This window comes from Lissotriton vulgaris, chromosome 7 (assembly GCF_964263255.1).
Source record: "Lissotriton vulgaris chromosome 7, aLisVul1.2, whole genome shotgun sequence".
Classification (NCBI taxonomy): domain Eukaryota; kingdom Metazoa; phylum Chordata; class Amphibia; order Caudata; family Salamandridae; genus Lissotriton; species Lissotriton vulgaris.
This window is the reverse complement of record NC_141695.1, coordinates 1,776,781,274-1,776,805,052: the sequence shown is the minus strand read 5'-3', so window position 1 is coordinate 1,776,805,052 and position 23,779 is coordinate 1,776,781,274. Positions and strand designations below refer to the sequence as shown.

The window sequence follows — 23,779 nt, the reverse complement described above, 5'->3', positions numbered from 1 at the left end:
AGCTGGGATGGGGCAGTGAGATAAATAACGGTGATGGATCAAGCCCTGATCTTTGGACTGGGTAAGAGTGGTCTGCTCAATTCAGACACTCTGTTCATCACCACCCCCTTTTGTAAATCGATTTTGGCCACTATAGGTGTGGCAGGGTATACTCAGACATGAGTCCCTTTCTCACTGCTCCATCAGGATTCAAGCAAGCCGGGCCGAAGAGGCTGAAATGCCAGAAACCGGTCCCCGGTAGCTTGTCTCCTTTCTGGTAAAGAATTGGCTTGGTAGTTTAGTCTGCCCTGTTCCCATGATGCACTGGGCCAGGGACAGACTGATTTGCATATAGCCAGGTTCTGAGCTGGGATGGGGCAGTGAGATAAATAACGGTGATGGATCAAGCCCTGATCTTTGGACTGGGTAAGAGTGGTCTGCTCAATTCAGACACTCTGTTCATCACCACCCCCTTTTGTAAATCGATTTTGGCCACTATAGGTGTGGCAGGGTATACTCAGACATGAGTCCCTTTCTCACTGCTCCATCAGGATTCAAGCAAGCCGGGCCGAAGAGGCTGAAATGCCAGAAACCGGTCCCCGGTAGCTTGTCTCCTTTCTGGTAAAGAACTGGCTTGGTAGTTTAGTCTGCCCTGTTCCCATGATGCACTGGGCCAGGGACAGACTGATTTGCATATAGCCAGGTTCTGAGCTGGGATGGGGCAGTGAGATAAATAACGGTGATGGATCAAGCCCTGATCTTTGGACTGGGTAAGAGTGGTCTGCTCAATTCAGACACTCTGTTCATCACCACCCCCTTTTGTAAATCGATGATGTCAACATAACACTTATAAAATTCAGCAGGAAGGCCATCCAGCCCGGCGGCCTTCCCATTAGAAAGAGACATGATGGCATTCCTGACCTCCTCCACCTCTAGGGGCCTGCCTAAAAACTCCCGATGACCATCCGATAGCCAACAAAGCGCCAACTCATCGAGGAAGCCACCGTATCGAGTCTCACCCGTCTGCTGTGTCGTGTAAAGGTGTGCATAGTGATCAATAAAAGTGCGCTGAATCTCCGAAGTGTCTCGACAGCGAGTACCATCCGGAGACACCAATTCCAACACGTCCGACCCATGCCTAGGATGTCTAGTAAGGGCAGCGAGGACCTTGCCGGGTCGCTCCCCCTCGCAGTATCGCCTCGACGTCCAGTATTTCCCCCTATGCTTAGCCTCTCGAGCAGCCTCCTCCTCATACTCGGAGAGCGTAGTGCGGAACTGTGCCAAAAGAGCGGGGTCCGAATTCACCTGCATCCTGCGCTCCAAGTCTCGCAAATCAGCCTCCAACCTCTCGAGGGTCCGAACAATCAGACGGAGTACTCCACAACTTTTAGAAATAGTGACACCCCGGATCGTAACCTTGAATGCCTCCCAAATGACCTCAATGCTTTCCACAGAGCCCTTGTTTCTAGGGAAGAACGCCTCCACCTCCGCACCGAGTTCCTCCTTGAACACCGGGTCAAGCAAAGCAGTCGGAAACAAACGCCAAGGCGGGCGCGGCCTGTGTAACCCGGGGACGGACAAATCAACCTTCACCGGACAGTGATCTGAATACGTCCGAGCCAAATGTGTAGCCCCCCTTAGGCCAGCCATCAACCCTCTAGAGAGAAATACATAGTCCAGTCTTGCCCATGAGCGAGCATGTGTGGTGTAATGAGTGCCCTCCCTAGTGGCAGGGTGGGTGTACCTCCAGCTGTCAACCATCCCAGCCTCCTTCACTATCCCCCGCAGCACATCCCTAGCCTGTACATTGTACTGAGGGCTACCCTCCGATCTGTCCAACTGGGCCTGAAATGCAAAATTAAAATCACCCCCCCACACAATGTGAGTAGCATCCACTGCAAGTACATGACCCCACAGAGTGACAAAAAAGATTGGCGTATCAACATTGGGAGCATAGCAATTAACAAACAGTATAGTGTTCTGCCCAAGCCGTCCCCACAGCAGCACATAGCGCCCCTCAGGGTCCCCCATAGATCCAAGTTCCTGAAATGCAAGCGACCTTTTAACAAGGATGACAACCCCACGAGCATAAGAAGAATATGAAGCAAACCCCCTGGCCGCAGCCCACCTTCCGCCGAAAGTGGGGGAGGGAGCGGGGCGCAGATGCGTCTCCTGGAGAAAAGCAACATGAATAGCATGCCTGTCCAAATACTGGATCACACTGCGACACTTCCTGGCATCATTAAGGCCCCGTACGTTCCAGGACAAAATCGAGATCTGATCTACAACAGCAGTCGACATCACATAGAGTAAGGGCCCCACGGGACCCTATAACCAAATACAGGGCATCCAACTACCAGCAACAGCCAACGATAGGTCCACGCCCCAGGGCACGGACAGACCCCCACATACACTCCATACGTTTCCCAGTCATCTCCAAAACAACCAAACAAGAACACAACAACTCCCCCCCAACCGACCCATCCATGCAGCAAGCACTCAGGACAGACTACGCGCCACGCGCCGCCAAGCCATCCCACACGGCCCACATCTCGCACACGTGCTACGCTCGCAGAGTGCGCCCCGGCACATGGCAGCCTAAAATGGCGGCCGGCGCACTCGGGCCCAAAATGGACGGGAGCACGGATCCCAGAACCAGTCCCGTAAGATAGGAAAGTGGAACAGCCTGGATAGCGGGCGCCACGACATTTCCGTGCACTCAAACAACAGTAGCAGCTACCAATGCGAACCAGAAGTCCCAGGCAAACAGACATGGACAGCTTCATCCCCCCCCCCATCCACCCACCTGACACCACCCCAACTATCAGGAGCTTTGCTAGTAGTATCAGTGAGGGACCCCGGCGCCGGTGTGGGGGGAGTTGTAGATTTTGTAATTTTTGTGACCGACAAGAAGAAGCAGATATGGTGCCACTGAGAAAGCCACCGAAGTTCCTTTGCAAAGAGTTTTACAACAAAGCAGGAAACAAATTAACGTGGCATGGCGCCAGTGGCAAGTTGAACACATGCTGTTTTACAACAGCGGATGCTAGCACGTGTTTATGAGCGTGTTTGCAAGATAACCTAGTCAATGGAAGAAGGCAGCAGAGGAATTGTTGTAATTTTAGAAAGCATAGGTACGGAATTGTAGTTTAATAAGAAGCTTAACAGGGTTAGAAGACAGACATAAAAAAATTATATAACGGAAGGGTAACCGGGAGGGTAGAGCACCCTGTGATTAACTTGTAATTTAATGGGGAACAGCAGAGGCAGACGATAGAGGCTCGTAGTTGTAATTTGATGGTGAACATGGCATAATAAACTATAGGTATATAGCTGTGGAAACTTGTTAAGGGACTTGTGGAGAAGTAAAAATGTTTGCAAATGCAACATAATATGGACGGTGTTAAAATAGCAATGCTGTTAGTGACAATGGACATTAAGGGCATATAATTGCAGCACGATAAAAGTGTTGTCCATAATTAAGCGGAGTGAACGGGGCTGTAGCTACATAGAAATAGTGCAGTGTTGAAATAGACAGACACTATGCTGTATGTAAATTTGATTGGTGGCTGGGCTAAACTGAAGGGATGCAAGGGCTAAGTGCGGTACGAGTAATAACAGTTTTAGAGCGTAGAGGTTATGTGTATTGCTAAAGTAAATATAATATTATTAAAAAGCACGCAAAAAGATTGTGCTTCCGTAAAAAAAAAGCACCAGTAAGTAAAGTAAAGAGCAGAAATGTTTTCGACAATCGCATTCATTCAGCTTCTTTTTTTATTGAAACACTTGAGGGGCTCGGTCTGATTTCAGGGCGCTCTGGGCAACACCTGTGAAGGCTCGTGTGTATGTGTTCTATTTATAACATATCTGTGGGTTCAGTAATAAGGTGCGGGTGCTTCTAGAGAATCTGCAGCCGCCCGATAGATCCAATTGTTTTTGCAATTTAGCGCGTGGATGCAATTGTACCAGGAGAATGATGTAATGTGCCTCGAAGTCCATTTTAGCTGCGTCATTGATTAAAGAAAGGCGTGTGTCTTTTTCCTCCTCTGCCCAGGACAGCTCATAGGTGGACACAGGCTCCTGCACTCCACTGACAGGGTGGACTCACTCACGGGTCTGTGGAGACTGGTGGAGGAGGGGGGGAGAGGGAAGAACAGGAAGGGGGGGCGAGAAGTGAAGGATTGTGGGGAGAGAAAGGGGGAGGGGGCTCTAAGGGTGAGAGTAAAGGGGGAGCTGAGAACCCCACAGAAAAAGAGGGATAATGAGGTGGAGTGAGAAGAGACAGGGAGACAATGGGGGAGACTTGATGAGAGAGTGCGTGACAGATGACGCAAAAGAGAGAGAAGAGAGTAAAGAAAAGTCACGGGCTGAGCCGCCTTCGCTTCGACTTGCATACACTGCATGGGGGCTGTAATGGCAGAGCCAAGGGCGGGGCGCTGTAATTGGAAGAAGTGACACAGCAAGGCAAGAAGGCAAGAAGAGGGAGAGGGGACATACAGCGAGAGAGAGGAGACAAAATAATTGTAAACTCCTGTGAAGGCTCGTGTGTATGTGTTCTATTTATAACATATCTGTGGGTTCAGTAATAAGGTGCGGGTGCTTCTAGAGAATCTGCAGCCGCCCGATAGATCCAATTGTTTTTGCAATTTAGCGCGTGGATGCAATTGTAGCAGGAGAATGATGTAATGTGCCTCGAAGTCCATTTTAGCTGCGTCATTGATTAAAGAAAGGCGTGTGTCTTAGGGAAGAGCAGGAAGGGGGGCGAGAAGTGAAGGATTGTGGGGAGAGAAAGGGGGAGGGGGCTCTAAGGGTGAGAGTACAGGGGGAGCTGCGAACCCCACAGAAAAAGAGGGATAATGAGGTGGAGTGAGAAGAGACAGGGAGACAATGGGGGAGACTTGAGAGAGTGAGCGACAGATGACGCAAAAGAGAGAGAAGAGAGTAAAGAAAAGTCACGGGCTGAGCCGCCTTAGCTTCGACGTGCATACACTGCATGGGGGCTGTAATGGCAGAGCCAAGGGCGGGGCGCTGTAATTGGAAGAAGTGACACAGCAAGGCAAGAAGGCAAGAAGAGGGAGAGGGGACATACAGCGAGAGAGAGGAGACAAAATAATTGTAAACTTAGAAAACAAGGCTGTGATTGCGTGGAGAGAGAGGGGAGGTGCTGGTGTGGGAGGGGGAGGCTGTGATTGCGTGGAGAGAGAGGGGAGGTGCTGGTGTGGGAGGGGGGAGGTGCTGGTGTGGGAGGGGGAGGCTGTGATTGCGTGGAGAGAGAGGGGAGGTGCTGGTGTGGGAGGGGGGAGGTGCTGGTGTGGGAGGGGTAGGCTGTGATTGCGTGGAGAGAGAGGGGAGGTGCTGGTGTGGGAGGGGTGAGTTGCTGGTGTGGGAGGAGTGCTGCTAGGGGAGGAGAAGCCTGATGCCGGATGGGGGGCGGGAGAGGCTGGGCTTGCATGCGTTGCGCGTGCATGTTCACGTGAACTTCATGAAAACCGCGGGGCTGAAAGCCCTTTGGTTTGAAGAGAAAATAGCCGACTTGAATTCTCCCCATTTCCCATTCCTGCGGAATGGTAAAGGCGAGACCTAAAAAGGATGGATAACATTGTGGGTCAAAGAATTAAACCCTGGGTGGAAGTCCTTTGAACATAAAATCAGATGCCGACTCTGCAACTATAAACATGAATCTCAGCTACACTTGATTTGTTGCTGTCCAGGTATGCTTCAGCACGGTCAGAATCTTTTAAAACAAATATGGCTGCATAATGGGGTTCGAACAGTAAAAGAAGCCGTCTCTGTACTTTTTTCCTGCACTCTACGGTCTGACTTGGCCAGGTTTGGGAGATACATGGCCGAGCTTCAAATTAGGCTTATGGAAGAAGAGGGGCCAGGCAAGATGAAAGACAATTTGGTGTAATAAGTAATTTGCATCCACCAGCGAGTCGGTGAAGATGTAATTTTAGTAATTACATTTTAGAATTTATATGAAATTTTGCAAAAATGTTGAACTTGCTGTGTCTTGCCATTTTACTAATGTACATATTTACCCTTTTACTACGTTTTGATAGTGTTGCATGTAAATGTTTTTCTTTAATAATGGTTGCTTCAATTTTCTTTTTAAACTGAATGTAAGACGAACTGCAAATGGTTTTAGGTAACTGTGTAATATAAATAAAATAATTCATTCATATTGTGGGTCTGCTTCATAGATGATGCATTTGTTCTCTGGAAGGGGGACTTCATGTCATCTAATCTATTTGTGTTTGAGATCATTGAGAATGACTTGAATTTGAAATTCACAAGCTCTATCAGTAAAAGGAAAGTTGAGTGTTTTGATGTAAAATTAACTATTGACCAGGATAAGTTGAGCTCTACACTGTTTTGGAAACAGAGGGCAGACAACAGCACTCTGCATGCTAACAGTTTCCATCCCACCCCACTTAAAGAAATTGTACCGTACGGGAAACTTCTAAGGGAACAAATATATTTATCAGAAGTACTGCAGATTAAGAAGACTGAGGAAGAGATAATCAGGAGATCTGAGGTTAGTGGGTACAGTAGCAACACTGGAGGCTGGCAAAAATAAGGTCCTTAAGCTTGAAATGGAAGATATCTAATTTAAGCATCCAGAAAAGAAACAACTTGGTGGTGACAAATGTAAATGGATTACCACATTCCACACTAGACTGGATAGGGTCGCATCCATACTTAATAAACATTGGCCATTACTTTGTAGTCACCCCATAATTGGAAGTGATGCACCCAGAAGACCTCATCACTTTTACAAGATCTACGAGGAACGTCCAGGCTAGAAGTGATGTGAGAACCCAGACAACATCCTGGCTAAAACCCAGGAATGGACTAGTGAAATGGAGAACATGTAAGGCCTGTAAGAATGTTAAAAACAAAACAGAGATAATGACTCATGGCAAGAATATCAAAACGATTAGAGGACCTTACACCCTAGTAAAAGTGATCATGTAGTCTATATTTTAAAGTGCTCATGTCCAAAAGATATACGTAGGGAGTACCACTCTACGAAGTCCATAAGAGGATCCTTCAACAGCCTAGGGCTATAAAAACTGTATCCTTCATACCCAGCAGCAAGACAGTTTCATGAAGTACATAAAGGTGGGATCACAAAGGAGGCTTGTGGGGGGAGCAGGGAGAAACCATTGAGAAACTAGGGGCATATTCTTGCATTCAATAGCATAGAACTCAGAGGTCTCAAATGCGATGAAGCATTGTATGTTCACCTAACTGTATTATAGTAGGACTTCCTCCTTAGGGCGACATTAAAATGAGTTTTGCTTCCTACTAAGTATAGGGGTGTAGAATTCCAATAGCCCGACTCCAGTGACAATGTTTGGGGTCAAGGACAAGTTTTCATGTTTATTTTGTTCTTGAGACAAGTAGGCCAAACCCCCAGCAGCACAAACCCTTTGGCTGCCAGTTTATAGTACCACATTATGGATCAAGGAAAGACATTGTCTGCAGTTGAGGAAATATTTGAGTCCATATGCCAATTCTGATCGAATTTATTGTTCATAAATACAAAGCCTTAGTAATTAGGGTGAGTGTTATAAGGAAATGTTCGAATCTCAGACTGCACTACTGGCTAGTTCCAATGTAAAACGTGTAAACGTTTGCAAAGTTTAATTGTATTAGATGCAAATATCAGCAGACGTTTGAAAGCAAGACTGATGATCCTTTCCTTTCAAAATAAAATGTTCAGAAAAAATGCAACTAGGAACAGAAAAACATTTTGCTAAACTACTGTGAAATTGTAGGTAACATTTCTGTGAAGCATCATTTAGTAAAATGTGTTGATGCATGCTTGTATTTCCCAAAAATATTCATAATGGAAAAATTAGTGCAAACAGTTTCAACAAGATAATGGGAAACATGAAAATAAACAAGCATTGATAAAGCCAATAGGCCTGATTTGGTGGTCAGAATTTGGCTCTGTAAATGCGCGGCTTGGCAAAAAGCAATAATTTTTTGGGGTCGCAAAAAACAAACATTGCCCCAGTAGCTCCTGGCACTGAACAAACCTACTTTGTGTGCCAATATGCTCCTTGTTAAAGAGAGGAAGCCAGTATACTGCAAAGTTATTACACCATGGCCCAAAATATAACTACAGCCTACCTATACTATTTATATATTTATTTATTTATATAGCACAGCTAATATCCTGGGGCTTCTAGGTTCTTGTCAACCAACATCAGGCCATCACTGGGATTAAATTAAAGGCTAGAGCTTGAAAATTCAGAAATTATGCAGTAAATAAACCAGGTCTTCGGGCCCTTCCTAAAAGACATCAAGTTCAATGAGTTTTTAACTTTGTAAGGCAGATTATTCCAAAGTCTGGTTGTGATGTTTAAGAAGCATTTACCACCCTAGCTTGATAAACGAGGTTTGGGGACCTCCATTAACACGTGAGAGGACAATCTCAGTGTTCTATTCGGGTTATACCAGCGGAAATGGTCAATCAAATAAGCAAGTCCCAGCTTATGCAGTGCCTTAAAGGCGAAGCAGAGGGCCTCAAACGTCACCCGCGTTGCCACTGGAAGCCAATGTAGAGCTTTGAGGCCCAGCTTGGCCGAGGAATATTTTGGGATACCAAAGAGCAAACGGGCAGTACAGTTCTTTAAAACCAGCATTTTCACAAGAAGTGCTTTGTTTATACAGATCAGAAGGCTGTTACAGTAGTCAAGCCTTGACAAGTTTCTGTAGGTCTGGTGGTATGTATGGAAACATCTTTCTCAGAATCTTCAATGTATAGCAGGTGGATGAAGCGATTGCTTCACATGAAGGGGGAAGGACAGGGTAATGTCACAAATGACTCCCAGATTCTTTGTCTTAGGGGTAGGGGTAGGGAGGGGGCCCAGCTCAGAGGGCCACCAATACGAGGACCAGGTGGATGGATCTCTGCCAAAAAGAAGAACCTCAGTCTTATTAGAGTTCAACTTAAGGTAGTTATCCGACATCCAGCTGCTCACCTGTCGCATGCAGGCAGGAAAGTTGTGAGCAGTGTCCCCAGTATTGTTTGAGATGGAAACTATGATCTGAGTGTCATCTGCATTTGACACCATGGCAAAGCCATGGGATTTGATAAGTCTAGTAAGGGGAACCAAATATATATTAAAGAGAGTTGAGCTCAGGGATGTGCCCTGGTGGACCCCACAGGGAAGTTTAAAACGGAGACCGTCCACTTCCACAAATTTTTCCCGGTCCTTAAGGAAGGATTTAAAAGGAGATAGAGCAAGGCCTACTAGACCTATTTCATGGAGGTGATGTAGTAAAAGGTTATGATCTACGGGATCAAACGCCGCTGAAAGATCCAGTAATATCAAGGCCATCAAACCCCAGTTATCCACAGAGCGCCTGATTTCTTCTTATGCCGTGATCAGAGCAATCTCAGTGTTATGACCACTCCGGAAACCATACTGTGAAGGGTCCAGAATGTGATTATGGGAGATGAAAGAGGCCAATACTTGATTCTTATATTTATCTAGGAGTTTTGCAGTTCGAGGTAGTCTGGCAGTTAGACGAAAGTTGCCTGGATCAAATTTGTCCAGGTTCTGCTTTTTTAGAAGTGGCAAAATAGAAGTCTGTTTCCACATTTATGGGGAAATTACAGTTTTAAAAACAAGGTTGTATAGCTCAGTAAGATGACACGCGACAAACTATGTCGCGGAGTGAACAATCTTGGGGGAGCACAGGTCCAATAGATAGCCGGAATTGGTGTCGGAAAGACATTTGATGACTTGTCATGGGCGGAAACTCAGATGTGGAGTAAGGAATGTTGGGGTCATAGAGACCCATTTGTTCTGCAGCCACTGAAAAGAGGATGGGAAATTGTTGGGATACTAGAGTCCTGGGAATCCTCTTTTCCAACATCAGGGGGTGCGGTCTGAGAAAAAAATATCTGGTACCGTTTGAGCCGCAAACAAATCAGATTCTCATGACCTTACTACAAAAGGTGGACGCTAAGGTATTACAAAAGGCTTGGTCAGGTATTTTCGGTCTAGCTTCTTGTGCTCTGCTCAGTTTTTGAACTGTAATAAACCATTCTCTGGAGTCTCTTTGCTTTTTCAATCTTCTCCGAGAAATAGTTGCTCTTGGTGTTGCATGAACAATGGAATACTTAAAGCCACTCCATTACATGGTACGCAACACCACTGGAAGCCACTCCAGTCGACATCACTCCACTGGACACTAAACGCTATTCCACTCTACGCCATTTTACTGTATGCAACTCCACTGTACGCTATTCCACTCTACCCAACTCTATTCCACTGTGTGCCACTCCACTATATGCTACTCTACACCATTTCATTTTACTCTAGTTGGACCCCACTCCAATGTACATCACTCCACTGTGCTATTACACTTTACGCCATTCCAGTCTACCACTCCACTGTACGCAACTCCATTATACACTATTACACTCTATGCCAGTCGACACTCTACGCCAGTCCACTCTCCACTATTACACTGTATGCAGCTCCACTCTACGCCACTCCGCTATATGCTACTCCAGTATATTCTATTCCTGTATATGCTACTCCAGTATACGCCATTTGACTTTACCCAACTCCATTCTACACTATTCCATTGGGCGCGACTGTACACCACTTCTATTACACTCGACCCCATTCCAGTGTACACCACTCCACTCTACCCTTTTTCCAATATACACCTCTACTGTACACCACTCCAATCCAATGTACGCCACTCTACACCAAGCCTCTCTATGCAATCCCACTTTATGCCACTCTTTTTATATGCTATTTCACTCTACCCCACACTGCTCCAGTCTACACCACTGCGCTATTTCAGTTTACGCTATTGCATTCCACTCTGCTATTCCACTGTATGCCACTCCAAGTTATTACACTGTACAAAACTTCAATCTTTGCCCCACTACAGCATAGTATTCCACTCTACCCCACTCCACAGTATGCCACTCCACTATACGCCATTACAATCCACCTCACAAAACACCACTCCAGGCAAACCACTTCACTTTACGCCACTCCAGTTTACGCTAACTCACTTTATACCACTCCACTGTATGAAACTCCACTTTATGTCACTCCAGTGAACTCACCTCCACTCTCTATAACGGCACTCTACAAAATTCTACTACACTATATGCCCCTCTACTAGACTACTCCGTGCTATCCGATTACTCCTCTGTCCAAATTTGCACTCCTGCCCATGCACTCTATTCTACAACACTTTACTCCACTCTACGACAGCTTCCAACACCGTTCAACAGCACTCCAAACTACTTTATGAGGTGCCACTCCAAATTATAAATGTTTCCCCAATTCTACGCTACTTCAATGTATGCCACACCACTCAACCCTAGTCCACTGTACCAAGCATGGGTGTGCGATCCACATCAGTTATTCTGGGCACAGCACTTACTCTCCCTGTGCCAAATCAAGAACAAGCTGTCGGAAACATGATCTGCCAGTACACGCCCCCCTAAAGAGAAGAAATTGCTTCACGACAGCCGAAAAGCAGACTATCCAGTCTGGATGGGCCGGACGAAAAGGGGAAAACCAAAAAGCCTCAGTTTCAATCGGAGGCCACTTTTTACATTAACGATGACGCCAGCCAATGAAAACGAGGGGCGGGGCTTCAAGCCCCTTTTGAAATCTCATCCACAATGTCTTGCAGAGCGAGTAGCGCATGCGCGCTGCAACACGAGGCAAGACCTAAGTTGCCATTGTTAAATGCAGTGCCCATAAAAAAGTTATTGATGAGGTAGGTCGGGGAAATGCTTTTGCAGATGAAACAGCCAAACAAACAGCCAGATCTGAATATAATGTAATGTATGTTACAGGGCCAGCTAGAGGGGTCCCTGAAGTACCAATATTTAACAATACCTTAGAATGTGTTAGAGAGATACAATAGGAAGCTACCATGGAAGAGAAAGAGGTAGGGCAGATGTATAGTAGATTAGATGATACCGGATTTTGGATAGATCGGTCAGAGAAACAAAGAAGGATGCTTCCTAATTGTTATAATATTGCTATTGTTTCTATGGAACATAGCCCGGCTCACATTGGTGCCAAAGGAATAGTGGCAACATTATACCACGTACGGTTCTACAAATTGATTCCCAGGGTGGCAGATTCCCATGTCAAAAGATGCACGATATGCAATACTTCTAATCCAGGAATATGTACCCCAGTCCCAACAGGCCATTTTGCACCTTCAGATTTGCCCTTTGAAGTCCTGCAAATGGATTTCATAGAAGTGGAACAAGTGGGCAAGCTTAAGTATGTCTTAGTGGTGGTTTGCACCTTCAATAGGTGGGTGGAGGCTTACCCTCTACGAGATAACACAGCCCCAAGTACTGCCAAAATACTCCTGAAGGACTACTTCCTAAGATTCGGTTTGTTCAGAGTGCTCTGGAGCGACAATGTGTCACACTTCATTGGCAAAGTGATGGACCTGGTCTGCAAGGTCTTGCAGATAAAGCAAATGTTTCATGCTGCCCACCATCCACAGGATGCAGCCTAGTGGAAAGAGACAATGGTGTATTGAAAGGAAAACTGTCAAAGATATGTGCTGAAACAAAATTAAAATGGCTTGATGCTTTGCCCATAACTTTGTTTCCAATGCACAGTACAGAACACTCGAAAATGGGTTTCTCCCCATTCCTGGGAGTTATGGAGAGGTCTGCAAATGTGTGGGATGTACCTAGACCTAGTAAATTTTGTGAAATTGAATATCCACTGCTTGTTGATTATTGTGACCAACTGACTAAAGAATTGTGTTTAATTCATTCACAGGTGAAGGACAATCTCCCCCCTCGTCTTGAATGTTCAAGGTCATAATCCGAACCCTGGAGACTGAGTCATCACCAGTCACTGTAGAAAATCCAGTCTTGAGCCATGCTTAAGAGGACCGGTTCAAGTACTACTCGCCACTCAGACTGCTCTAAAGTGCATGGTACACAAACATTGGATGAATGCCTACCATGTTAAGAAAGCTCCATTGCCTTTTGTTCTATGATCAATGTGTGTAGCAAGAAATTTCTAAATTAGAAAATGAACAAAGTCCATAGCAGATATCTTTTAGTGGTGGTGAGCTGATTGAAGTAGGCGCAGGCGCGCATCCACTGGTCAACTTCACTTCCGTTGAGCCCAAATTGATACCAATACCTTTATTTGAGCATCCGGATTGTGATTCACCTAGGTAAAAAGTGTGACCTAGGACTATCAAAAACTAGACTTTGAATTAAAAATTATCTCTGGAGAGCTAGCAACCGAACGGTGTTCAAGATTGCCAACGTCTGGACCTGTACGTAAGCTTGCCAGTGAGGCTTTAAAACACTGGGAACTCTTTGGGATATTTTTTGGTAGAATAGATACTGATTTTTTTTTTAGGAGGCGTTAGCCACGTTACTTTGCTTTCGGCAGTTAGGTGTTTTTGATTTGGTTCTCTTTTTGGAAAAGAAGAGGGAAAAAAGAAGAATGTCTGAGCATACAGACAAAATATCGGGAGAAGCATCACTCATCAAGAACAGGTATTTGTACAGCACATACAAATACAATATGGTTAAGACTAGGAGTATTGAACTGAGACCGTTTGGGAAATCATCCTCTGATTTATGGCACGAGAAAAAGACTCCAGTGTCTGGTACACAACAATTTTGGACCAAGAAAGTGACAATTATGTGCTTTTATGTATTTTGATAATATTAGGAACGCTAGGGTTGTTTTGGTGGTTAGAAGAAAACCACCAAGTCTCTAAATCAGTGGCATCAGTCACATTACCAAAGCACCAGTACATAACCCTTGCCCCTCATAGGGAAGAGTAGTTGGCCTAACGGCTAGGGTGCTCGACCTCGGACCGGAGGATCTGGGTTCGAGTCTCGGTAACGACGCCAAACATCCTGTGATCCTGGGCAAATCACTTCATCTCCCTGTGCCTAACAAAAACGAATGTGTGTCCTCATGTAACGTAACTGGTGCTATGTAAGCGCTCCGATACCCGGTTTGGGTCAAGTTCGCGCTATATAAAACTCTGCCAAAAAAAAAAGTAAGCACACTGCTTGCAATATGTGAATAATGCATTCATTCGGGTTTTACATAATGCCCATCTTGAATATAATGCCACAGATTATTGGATATGTGGATCCCTGCCATCTTCAGTCAAAAGGAAGGCACCTCTTATTCCTCCACCTTTCTCTATAATGGGTCTTGTAGTGCCTGGAGGAATTGAATTTTGCTTGTATCAGTTACTAATACAGCAGTAGAGAGGGAGATTAGGGATCACCTTTATCATCTATGCTGGCCAGATGCTGTTAGAATCTATGGCACTATGGAGGAGAAGGAGGAATCTACAGGCTATGATAGCTCCTCCATGGTATTATCCTTTAATGAGAGAAAACTGTCCAAGGTGGCTAGGATACCCATACCTGTGCATGCCCATAACGCCCACCTTTGTGCTCATGGTGAAGGGCCCCTTGTTGTTGGGAATACTATTTGTCCCATACAGGAATATTAAATTGCACTAATTCTCCATCATTTGTAGATTCACAAAACACCAGTTTTGTTTGTGGAAATCAAGCTTATGTCTGGCTCCCTAAAGGATGGTCAGGCAGATTCTATATTGCATTTATTCATCCTCCCACTTACCTTTCACAATCTGATTATCACAGGACACCGACTTAATAAACAGGAAGTACAGGTTGACCAGACAGATACCATCCTGCAGCAATTTGATGCAACGAAGGGTATATTGCCTTTTTGGGGTCCTATGTCCAATAGTGTACAAGTGCGCCAATTGATCAGAGTAGTGGAAGCTGTTATTGAGAACTAGCTTACCCGAAGCGCGTTGCTGCGATCTCAGAAAAAGGAAATTTAAGGAAACTTGTTATGATAACATTCAATTTACATTGTGTCATTTTTATTGAAACGTATTCATTTTAATATGGAAAACATTTTAAAGTGTTGTTTTAATTCTGTTTATTTATTCGAGTGCTTGCGGATACATGGTATTTTTTGTTTTTCCGTCTGGTGCGTACACAAATAAATCAGAAAGTTTTCCGACGCGTGAGCTGGCCACATACAGTTGTCCATGTGAGAAGCACGGATTCTCAAAATCTAGTTCACACACTTGCAGCGATTGTCCTTGTGCTTTGTTGATGGTCATTGCAAAAGCGAGTCGCACCGTAAACTGTAAACGTTCAGTATTGGAAAGATTATGAGGGCCCTGGGGGGCCGATATTTAACAATTTCTTTTTTTTTGCCAGAAACCTTCGCGGGAGTGTACTCAACTTCCCAAAGTTTCATGCCGATTGGATGAATGGTGTAGTAATGCATAAAGGACAAACAGACATACTTTCGTTTTCATATATATATATATATATATATAGATACTGGTGCACTCAGTAACATTACTGTAGAAATGCAAGCTACCCGTCTTGTTTCCATTTAAACCCGGATTGCATTAGACATTCTTTTAGAAGAAGGGTTGGGTATGCAAATTAATTGGCAGCTCCTGCTGCATATATATCCCAGATAATGCTCCTAATGTGAATTTGGCCATTCAAAAACTTCACAAAATTGCTTTTGAAACACATCAGGATACTGGAGACTGGACTTGGTCGGGTTGGTTTAGAGAAGTCCTGCTCACAAGAAGTTGAAAACTATTAGTGATAGCCTTGGTTATAGGGGGGATTATTTTAGGGTGCTGTCTATGGGTCAGTTGTTTTCCTATGTGTTGCAGTATGCTCCTTTCATCATGCAAGCCCCCTTCAATTTCAGTTCTACAGCAGAATATGCTTATGATGCAAGAAGAAGAAATATGGGATATTAGCGTTCGTGCCCTCACTGATTAGCCTTCTTACAAAAGCCCATTTGTTTCTTATTTTCTCTCTTAATTATATAATGGAGAATATCTGAAAATGAAGTACTGTCATAATATGAGGGGCCAAATCAAATGATTAATTACTGATTCTATAGGTTAGTGATAGCAAGCAACTGGTAAATGTTGAACTCATGTTCTAGGACCATTTGAGGAAAATGTTATATAATATGAACATAAGTACAGATTTTTTTTTAAATCCACCCGACTTTGTACAACATTGTTTGAGGAATTTTCCATGCATGTTCTGAAATTGTACATTCTTTTATTTTATTCTCTCCATGTCCTTGGCAAATACTAAGCGGTTGTTAGAATAATTACACTGTTAATAATTTGTGCTCCCATGAGATGGAAAGTTACGCTGGTCTTTTTCCATTCAATCTGCAAATAAGCTATGCTTGTGATCACTTATCTTGAAAATGTTGTGTGGCTAGCTATTCTTTTTGTATGTATAACTGGAAGGAAATTCCCAATGGATTAGGGGGGAGGGAAGTGAGGTCTTTAGGCAGACTTTTTTGAAGTATTCTATAAATATGAAAGGATAATTCTTTGTGGTTATTCATTACCTACAGGTAACAGCTTTTTTCTTGTTGGCCTTACAGCAGCTTAAGCTTGAATGAACCAATCTTTTACTTTCGACTCCCTGTAGTCCTTTTGAATTTAAAGTGGACAAGAGCTGCATTTCTCAGCAGGGAAGGGATGAAAGGCAGACTGAGATGGATGTTAGGTAACCGAAGGCCCAAGGATCTGGCTTTAGCTCGAGAATCCGGTTGCTAAAAAGGCGAGCGACATCAAAGGGCATGTCTATTAAGCTGGACATCCACATAGAAGTCCTCAACCAGGCGTAGCGTCTTACAGCTACCAACGTGGCAATCATTCTGCACAGTGAATCAATGGCATCCAGTCCACATCGTATGGTTAATTTGCCTCAGACTCTCCCATCTGCGACTGCTTGAGAGAGAACGGCCAGGGCCTTCTCTGGGCACTGAAGCAGCACCTGCGCGAGTGTATCCAGATAGAATGGGAGAAGCGGCCCAAGAGGCATGCAGTATTCACCGACAGCGATGCCAAGCTGAAGATCGAGAACATTTTCTTCTCAAGATAGTCCATCTTTTAGGATTCCCTATCTGGGGGAGCAGAAGGGAATGAGGCCTTTGACGAAGATGCCTTGACTAACAAGCTCTCAGGGGAGGGGTGTTTGGTCATAAACAGTGGTCTACCCGGAGTGGGCCGTGGGCAGTCACCTTATCCACAGGAGCCCCTATCCTGGGACGACTTTGAGGGCTTCATTAAACGGAGAAAAGGGGTTCAGAAGAAGAAGCCGCAGGCTGAAGGACCTCTGTCAGGAGGTTAGTACTGACTATCACCGTACGGAGCTCGAGGCGGAGGACCTCGGCTGCCCTTCTCATCGGCAAAGCATAGGAAGCTTGCTCCTCCGAAACCGTGGTAGGGGGGAGAAAGCAGGCCAGTGTCAGGAGAAGAGTCCAGACCACTGGCATCACCCAGGTCCATTCTCCAGTCCAGTACCTCAAGCTGGTCAGTTAAAGAGTCCGGCAGCCCTTCCCAGTCCTCTTCCTCACCTTCTGGCCTTAAAGGAACGCCAGGCATGAACATTGGAACAACGTGGGTCCAGCCCCATGTCCACTTCAGGAATGGGGTGGGCCCCAAGCATAGGAACGGTCTACGCCGGGAGTGTGAACACCGAGGAAGGTCAAGTCAGATCGACAGACATTGATCCAGATCCAGGCCTGGACCCAGGTGGACCCTTCAGGGCCAGAGCCGACGGCGTCAGAGTCTCAGAGCCTCCAACAGACTCCGCAGAGCCCAAAGGCATGCCAGCTGAGCCAGGCTGCATGATATGAGGTACCAGGCCTCATAGAACTTCTGAATTTGGGCAGGATAATGTTCTGGCTTCCGAAAAAGGAGGAAGGTGCAGAGCCGTCTCATTAGTAGGCTCCAGAGACACAGCCTCTGAGTGACGACACTCGGGATCCCACGTCGCGTCTGCCAACCAATGAGGATAAGTCAAAGGACACCTGTGCTTTGACTTTTTGTGTTTCCCTGAAGTACCTGAAGATCTCCCTGACAACTTAGAGTGCGAGGAGCGTGGGCTCTGCAATAAATCTGCCAAGATGGCCACTAGAGAAGAAACAGCCAAGTACAGCACAAACATCTCTTCAAATCTAGTCCAAGTGTAGCCCAATGTCAGAAGTGCGAAAACACTGCTTTCTTTAGGTCTCGCCTAGGCAGTGCTGGCACGGTCTCTTCAAGACAAGCTGTAGTTAGGTATGTACTTAAAGCTTGACCCACTATCTGCCCATATTTTTCATTGGCTTGTGTCAATGTCCTTTGTAAATGTTGGCTTCTACTTTGTTAATAAGCTTATTAGTCCCTCCTTAGTACCACCCTGTCTTCGGTTGTTACCTTCCATTACAACTGGCAGTTTTACGTGTTTTTTCACTCTGGAGTTTTCATTAGCAGTTCCGAAAACTATTTACTTAATGTACACAGCATGCACTGGATGCCAGCTTCAGTAATGGCGGCTGCTTCATCGCATTTTCCATTCTTTTATAGACACACCCTGCACGTAAATCTGCTTGGATGCTTCCTAATTTGTGCCCCCATCTTCGCCCTTCGTGTGCCTTTGTTTTTTGTTTTTTTAACCGAAGTGTTGAGCTGTAAATTTTAAATACGCTCGGTCGACCCCAGCGCTGACCGAACAAACATTTACCAACAGTATACCTTAGATCACCAGGGTGAACAAAACTTTTACTAATTGTTTCAAAGTCAGACCAACCAGTCTCCAAGAGCTGACGTTGATATGGTTGCGCACATGCATTTCCTGTTTACATACTGGGTACATGCATTACTTGTTTTTTTGTTTTCAAGCGCCCCATGATGCGCTTTTAGGTTAGAGACCACGCCCCTTTCTTTAGACGAGCTGGATCTAGAGAGAGGTCTGCGGCTGCCATTAAAGTGAAACCATGGCATGGTGCGCCTTTACCGAAAAAGCACATGTTTGTCAATTTCCGCGTTTCGCTCGCTTTCCGCCCGGGTTGGGCCAGGTCCCGGGGCATTAAAATATATAAATAATAATGATGGGGGGCACACAGGCCCCCCTCCTGGGACTCAATTTTGCCCTGGGTACCACCTCCTCCCCGGGGCTTTTTTTTTTTTTTTAATGAAAGCCACACAGGCCTCTACCCCTGCCCCAGAAACCACTATCTCCCCGAATATTATAGTTTCATAAGTGGGGGGGGGCTCTCAGACCTCCCCCCGATCCCCGGGAGGGTCACCTACCCGGGGCTAAACCGGGAAGATGTGGATCGGTCAGCCCCAGGGCCAGCCACTTTACTGGGGCTTCCAATTTAAATAATGTGCGAGGGGGGGGCGCTTAGACCCCCCTGAAACCCTGGGGACCACCACCTACCCGGGGCTTCGCCTATAAATAAAATCCGGGACCAAGGAGACCCCAGCCGACTCCGCAGGCCCGGGGATCGCTACCTCCTGGGGGCTTTCAATTTACATAACGCAGGGTGGCAGCAAGGACCCCACCCTCCTCGTTCCCCCCACCCCCACCAGCCCTGGGGACAACCACTGCGGGGGCAACAAGGCCCCCCTCGCAGCCCTGGGGACCACAACCTCCCTGTGGCAAAAAAAAACAACGGAAGGGGAGTGGCCTCCGAAGACCTCTAAGCAATCGTGAAGTCTGTGACTTACTGGAGGTAACAGGAGGAGTGGTTGGCCCCAAAGGACGTCCTTGTGGGCCAACTACTGCTCCTGTTACTGTCAGTAAGCCCCACACTGTGGGATTCCTGAGAGGTCTTCCTTGCCCGCCTCCTCCCTCTACCACTCTGAAAACACGCCTCCTGGTGCACTATTAGTTGGGCCAATTAAGTACCCTTGCCTGCTCATGGTCCTTGGGGGCGAATAACCCCTTGAGTAAGTCTCACACAGCAGGATTGCTAAGTCGTCTTTGGAGACCACGCCCACTTTCTCCACCACTCTGCAAACGCGTCTCCTGGCGCACTATTGTTTGTGTGATTTAGTCATCTTGTATGCTGAGGAACCTTGGGAGCGAAGAAGACCTACTGGTACTTTCTCTAATCCTACACAGCAGGATTCCGGAAAGCTTGTCAGAGACCACACCCGACGTTGCAGGCGCCATTCCTACTTTAAAAAAACTCACTGAAAAAACAAAGGTTATTGAGACGTTATAGTTAGGAAATGGAATTCTAAAAAACTTTAGAAATTCATTGAAAAAAACCAAAGGTTACAGGAACGTTATAGTTTGGCTGACATTACATTCATATAAAACCAGAGAAATTCAGCAGTCAGTTAGCTAAGCCAACACTAACTCACGTGCCCCCAATGCACTGCTTATGACCTCACATATTACAATCACTCGACATGGTCAGTGACATCACAGATGACCAAATCAGTTTAATCTGGGAACCTTGGTGCCTCCCACTCCTCTTTCCCGTTTATTTAAACAAACACTTCTAAAGCCGCTACCGGTTTGAGATAGTAGTTGACTCCCAGAACAACTGGCAATACTTAATTACAATAGTATGCAAATCTGCACTGTAAATGACCCCTTTTTGAGCTAAAAATTATCACACATAGGCAGACAAAGAAACTAAGCTGGCCTCTCTGCCATGGGATTGAATATTACGGTTTTAGTCACAGTTCTGTCAGTCAACGCCAGAGTAATCTGTGCCTGAAAAGACCAGGTAGCTTTCAAGTGCTCTCCAGGCGTTGACCTGGACCCATGTACACATTAACGGTCAGCGGTTTTGTGAAAAGATATGAGGTGCAATACTCCTAACCGGAGACATTTTCACATTACATGTAGCATGCCATTTGAAAAGGCGGCGCTCTCTCTCTCCGGCAGCCTCCCCTCGTCATAATTCGAACCTGTACAATTGAAGTCTGTTTCACCAAGTTGTTCCAATCACCAGAGCACCCATTTAAACATCAGTTACAACTAGTAACAGTGCCAATGTGTAAGGTAATTCAGAGGGCTCGCTAGACGTTGTTGTTTCTTCTAAAATAGCAATATTTCTTTGTGTATTTAACCACATCGCTGCTAGACTTCTCTTTCTCCTGTGCTAGGGTCCAATATTAACAGGTGTGGTCATGACGAGCTCAGCTCGTCATAAGCACACGAGCACCGTGCCTCATGCCTCATGACGGAAGGGGTTAAAGAGAGGAGAGCTCCACAGCGCACAATTCCTGCTTACAGGCTAAGGATAGTACCTGAAAAGGGTACCCTGCTCTTCGCCTTGGTGCTAGACACATAATAGCCATTTCTGGTAACAGCCTGAAGTAGACCGGCTGCGCCTTTGTCCTCAGTGATGTAACATCTTAACACACCTGCAGCAATACAGCTTTTGCAACATTACTTGTATTGCTGGACTCATCCGCTGGGAAATGGCAGGAGAGATAGGTAGAGATAATTTTCGGTTACAGAGTAACAAGCATTGGGAAAGCCAACTTATCTTGCCTTTAAGCCCTATAGGCTTGGCCAGTGCTTTTGTTCATGCTGTATCCGCAAACATGCAGATGTTGTATACCATGAAAAGGGGGGTGGGGACGGACAGAAGGAGTAATGGTGCCTCCATGTCATTTTGTAGGCATGCACACATGCCCTATGATGTGTGAGGGACACAGGCAGCATTTTTCATTTATGATGGATTGACACTTTGTAAAATATATAACAGGACTTACTTTGAAAACAGAAAAGTCTGCATTACTTTGCTGCCCATCCCTCCAAAACAAATAAATATATTGAAAAAATTAAGAAGTGGACAGTGATGTGGGGCCTTCATGGGATTGCACCAGAGGAGTGAGTGTGGTAGCAAGTTGGACTTCGTAATGGAAAACATACGGGAAGGCACAACAAGGAGGACAGAGGGAGATGCACACTGGGGAGGAAGGGAGAATCCCATGGGTATGAGGAAACCGAGCGTGAGAAGAGGAGAACCTCAGAACAAGAGAGCAAAAAGGAGTCTACAGGGGAGTCCAGAAGCACAAAGATCAAAGAGCACAACAGAGCCCTGGGAGAGAAGCACATGAGATAAGGCAGCTGGAAGGGTCGGCAACGGACAGGCTTGGAGCCCATTGCAAGTTCTTGGTAAGATGACAAGAAGTTGTTTGCAATGAGACAGCTTGCGTTGTCTGGTAGGGTCAACGGAACAAGCATTTGCAATGCAATAGGTCATGCATTTGCGAGAGTTTATGCTATTGGCATTGTAAATTACAATGCCTTTTATTCATCTGGTTTGGTAATTAACTCGTTATCAAAAGGCATTGTCATTTACAATGCCAATAGCTCAAATTGTTGTAAATGCAAGACCTCGGCAGCCATTGTCGCAGGCGGCTTGGAAAGTGAATGAGCGCATGGCACACTGAATGCTGCAGGAAAGCATGTTGTGCCTGCAGTAGGAGAAACTTAGTAAAGAAAATAGTGCTTACAGACTAAATAAGACATCCGTATAACAGAAGTAAAAGGGCCAGTCATCATGGGAGGTTACAAACAAAGACAAGGCGGAACTAAGGAGGGACTAACAAGCCTATTAACGAATCAGAATCTAGCATTTACAAAGGATAATGACAAGCCAATTACAAATATGGGGGGGGAGAGTGGGCAGCGCTTAAATTCCATACTCTAATACACTGTGCCTCGCAGAGCAGCGCATGCGCTGTCCAGGCCCGACCTAAAAAGGACTGCACCTGACGGGGGTTGAAAGCAGATCAGGGAATATAAAGACAAACAGAATAAAACCTGAACTAGGTCGAAGATGGAGGACCAGTAAATCTTTATGAAGCACTGTTTGGAATCAAACTTTAGTTGTTACCCTACAAGCGGCTCCGATGCGAACCCAAAGGGCTGAACAGAACCATCTTGTTATCCATTGCAAACCACATTAAGGTTCCCAGACTTCTCTTCTGTGGTGTAGGAAGGAAGGATTTATTGGCCTTTGACATGCAATAAGATTTGTAAATTAAGGAGTATACGAACTTGAGTGTTGCACTTCCAGGCGGGGCTTGCTGCTGGGTGGCAAACTGTGCAGATGTAGCAGATTTTGCAGAATGTCCAGAGGTAGAAAGTCCAGGTGCCAAACCCTGCTGTGCCTTGGTTTGCCCATTTAAACCCCCCAGTGTCATCACCAGAGGGTTTTCTGTCCTCACTGTTGCCATATGCAGAAAAACCAGAAACAAACTATTCAATACAGGTCCAGGTGCCCCTGGCGAGGGGACACAGTGAGAGGAGCGCAGAAGTCACAATGGTCCAGTAGTGAGCACAAAGAAGATCTGCAAATCCGATGAAGGCACACTTTCACTTATTCCAAATGTTGATTTATCAGTATGAAGAAGCTCAAATCACCTGTTGAATGAAAGCACAAAATTAGAAAATAAATCAAAGTAAACAGTAAAATCAAAACTGAACCAAACAACGAGGCACCAATCCTAATCAGAGCAAGTCAACACAAGCATAGTTGATAGCTAGAAACATCTCTCAAAATATGAGTAAGACTAAGGAACATTTATCGAAGGTAAATAATCTAGCCTGTAAAATGTAGATTAATACACAATACAATGAATATAATTCGCTACATACTAGGAAGGCAAAGAGAACCCAGATTCAAAATCACAGGGCCACCCAAACATCAAACTCACAAAAGAAGTGTAGAGAGAATCTCAAAAGACTGGTTCGAAAGGAAATCTGTCAGTGCACCACAAAATCATGAGTTCTTGCACTATAAATAAAAACTTTTAAAAGACTCCTGCCTCCACACAGAATAGGTCTGTCATACTGAATGAACCCCAAGCCATCTCCCTCAAGAAAAGCTCCATCTCCGAAAGCAGAAGGTAGAGTTCCTTTAGAATACCGCCCACATATGAA

General features: G+C 45.5%; 1 protein-coding gene across 3 annotated transcripts in view; it reads right to left on the bottom strand.

Annotated features, from left to right (window-relative positions):
• Positions 1-23,779, bottom strand: part of LOC147706660 (putative ATP-dependent RNA helicase DDX6) — a 233,233-nt gene that overhangs the window by 181,258 nt on the left and 28,196 nt on the right. For all 3 annotated transcript variants that reach the window (XM_086933166.1, XM_086933165.1, XM_086933167.1), the window contains exon 2: positions 22,895-23,260. In XM_086933166.1, the coding sequence (XP_086789292.1) occupies positions 22,895-23,073 (179 nt within the window). In that variant the 5' untranslated portion in view covers positions 23,074-23,260. The remainder of the gene's footprint in view (positions 1-22,894; positions 23,261-23,779) is intronic.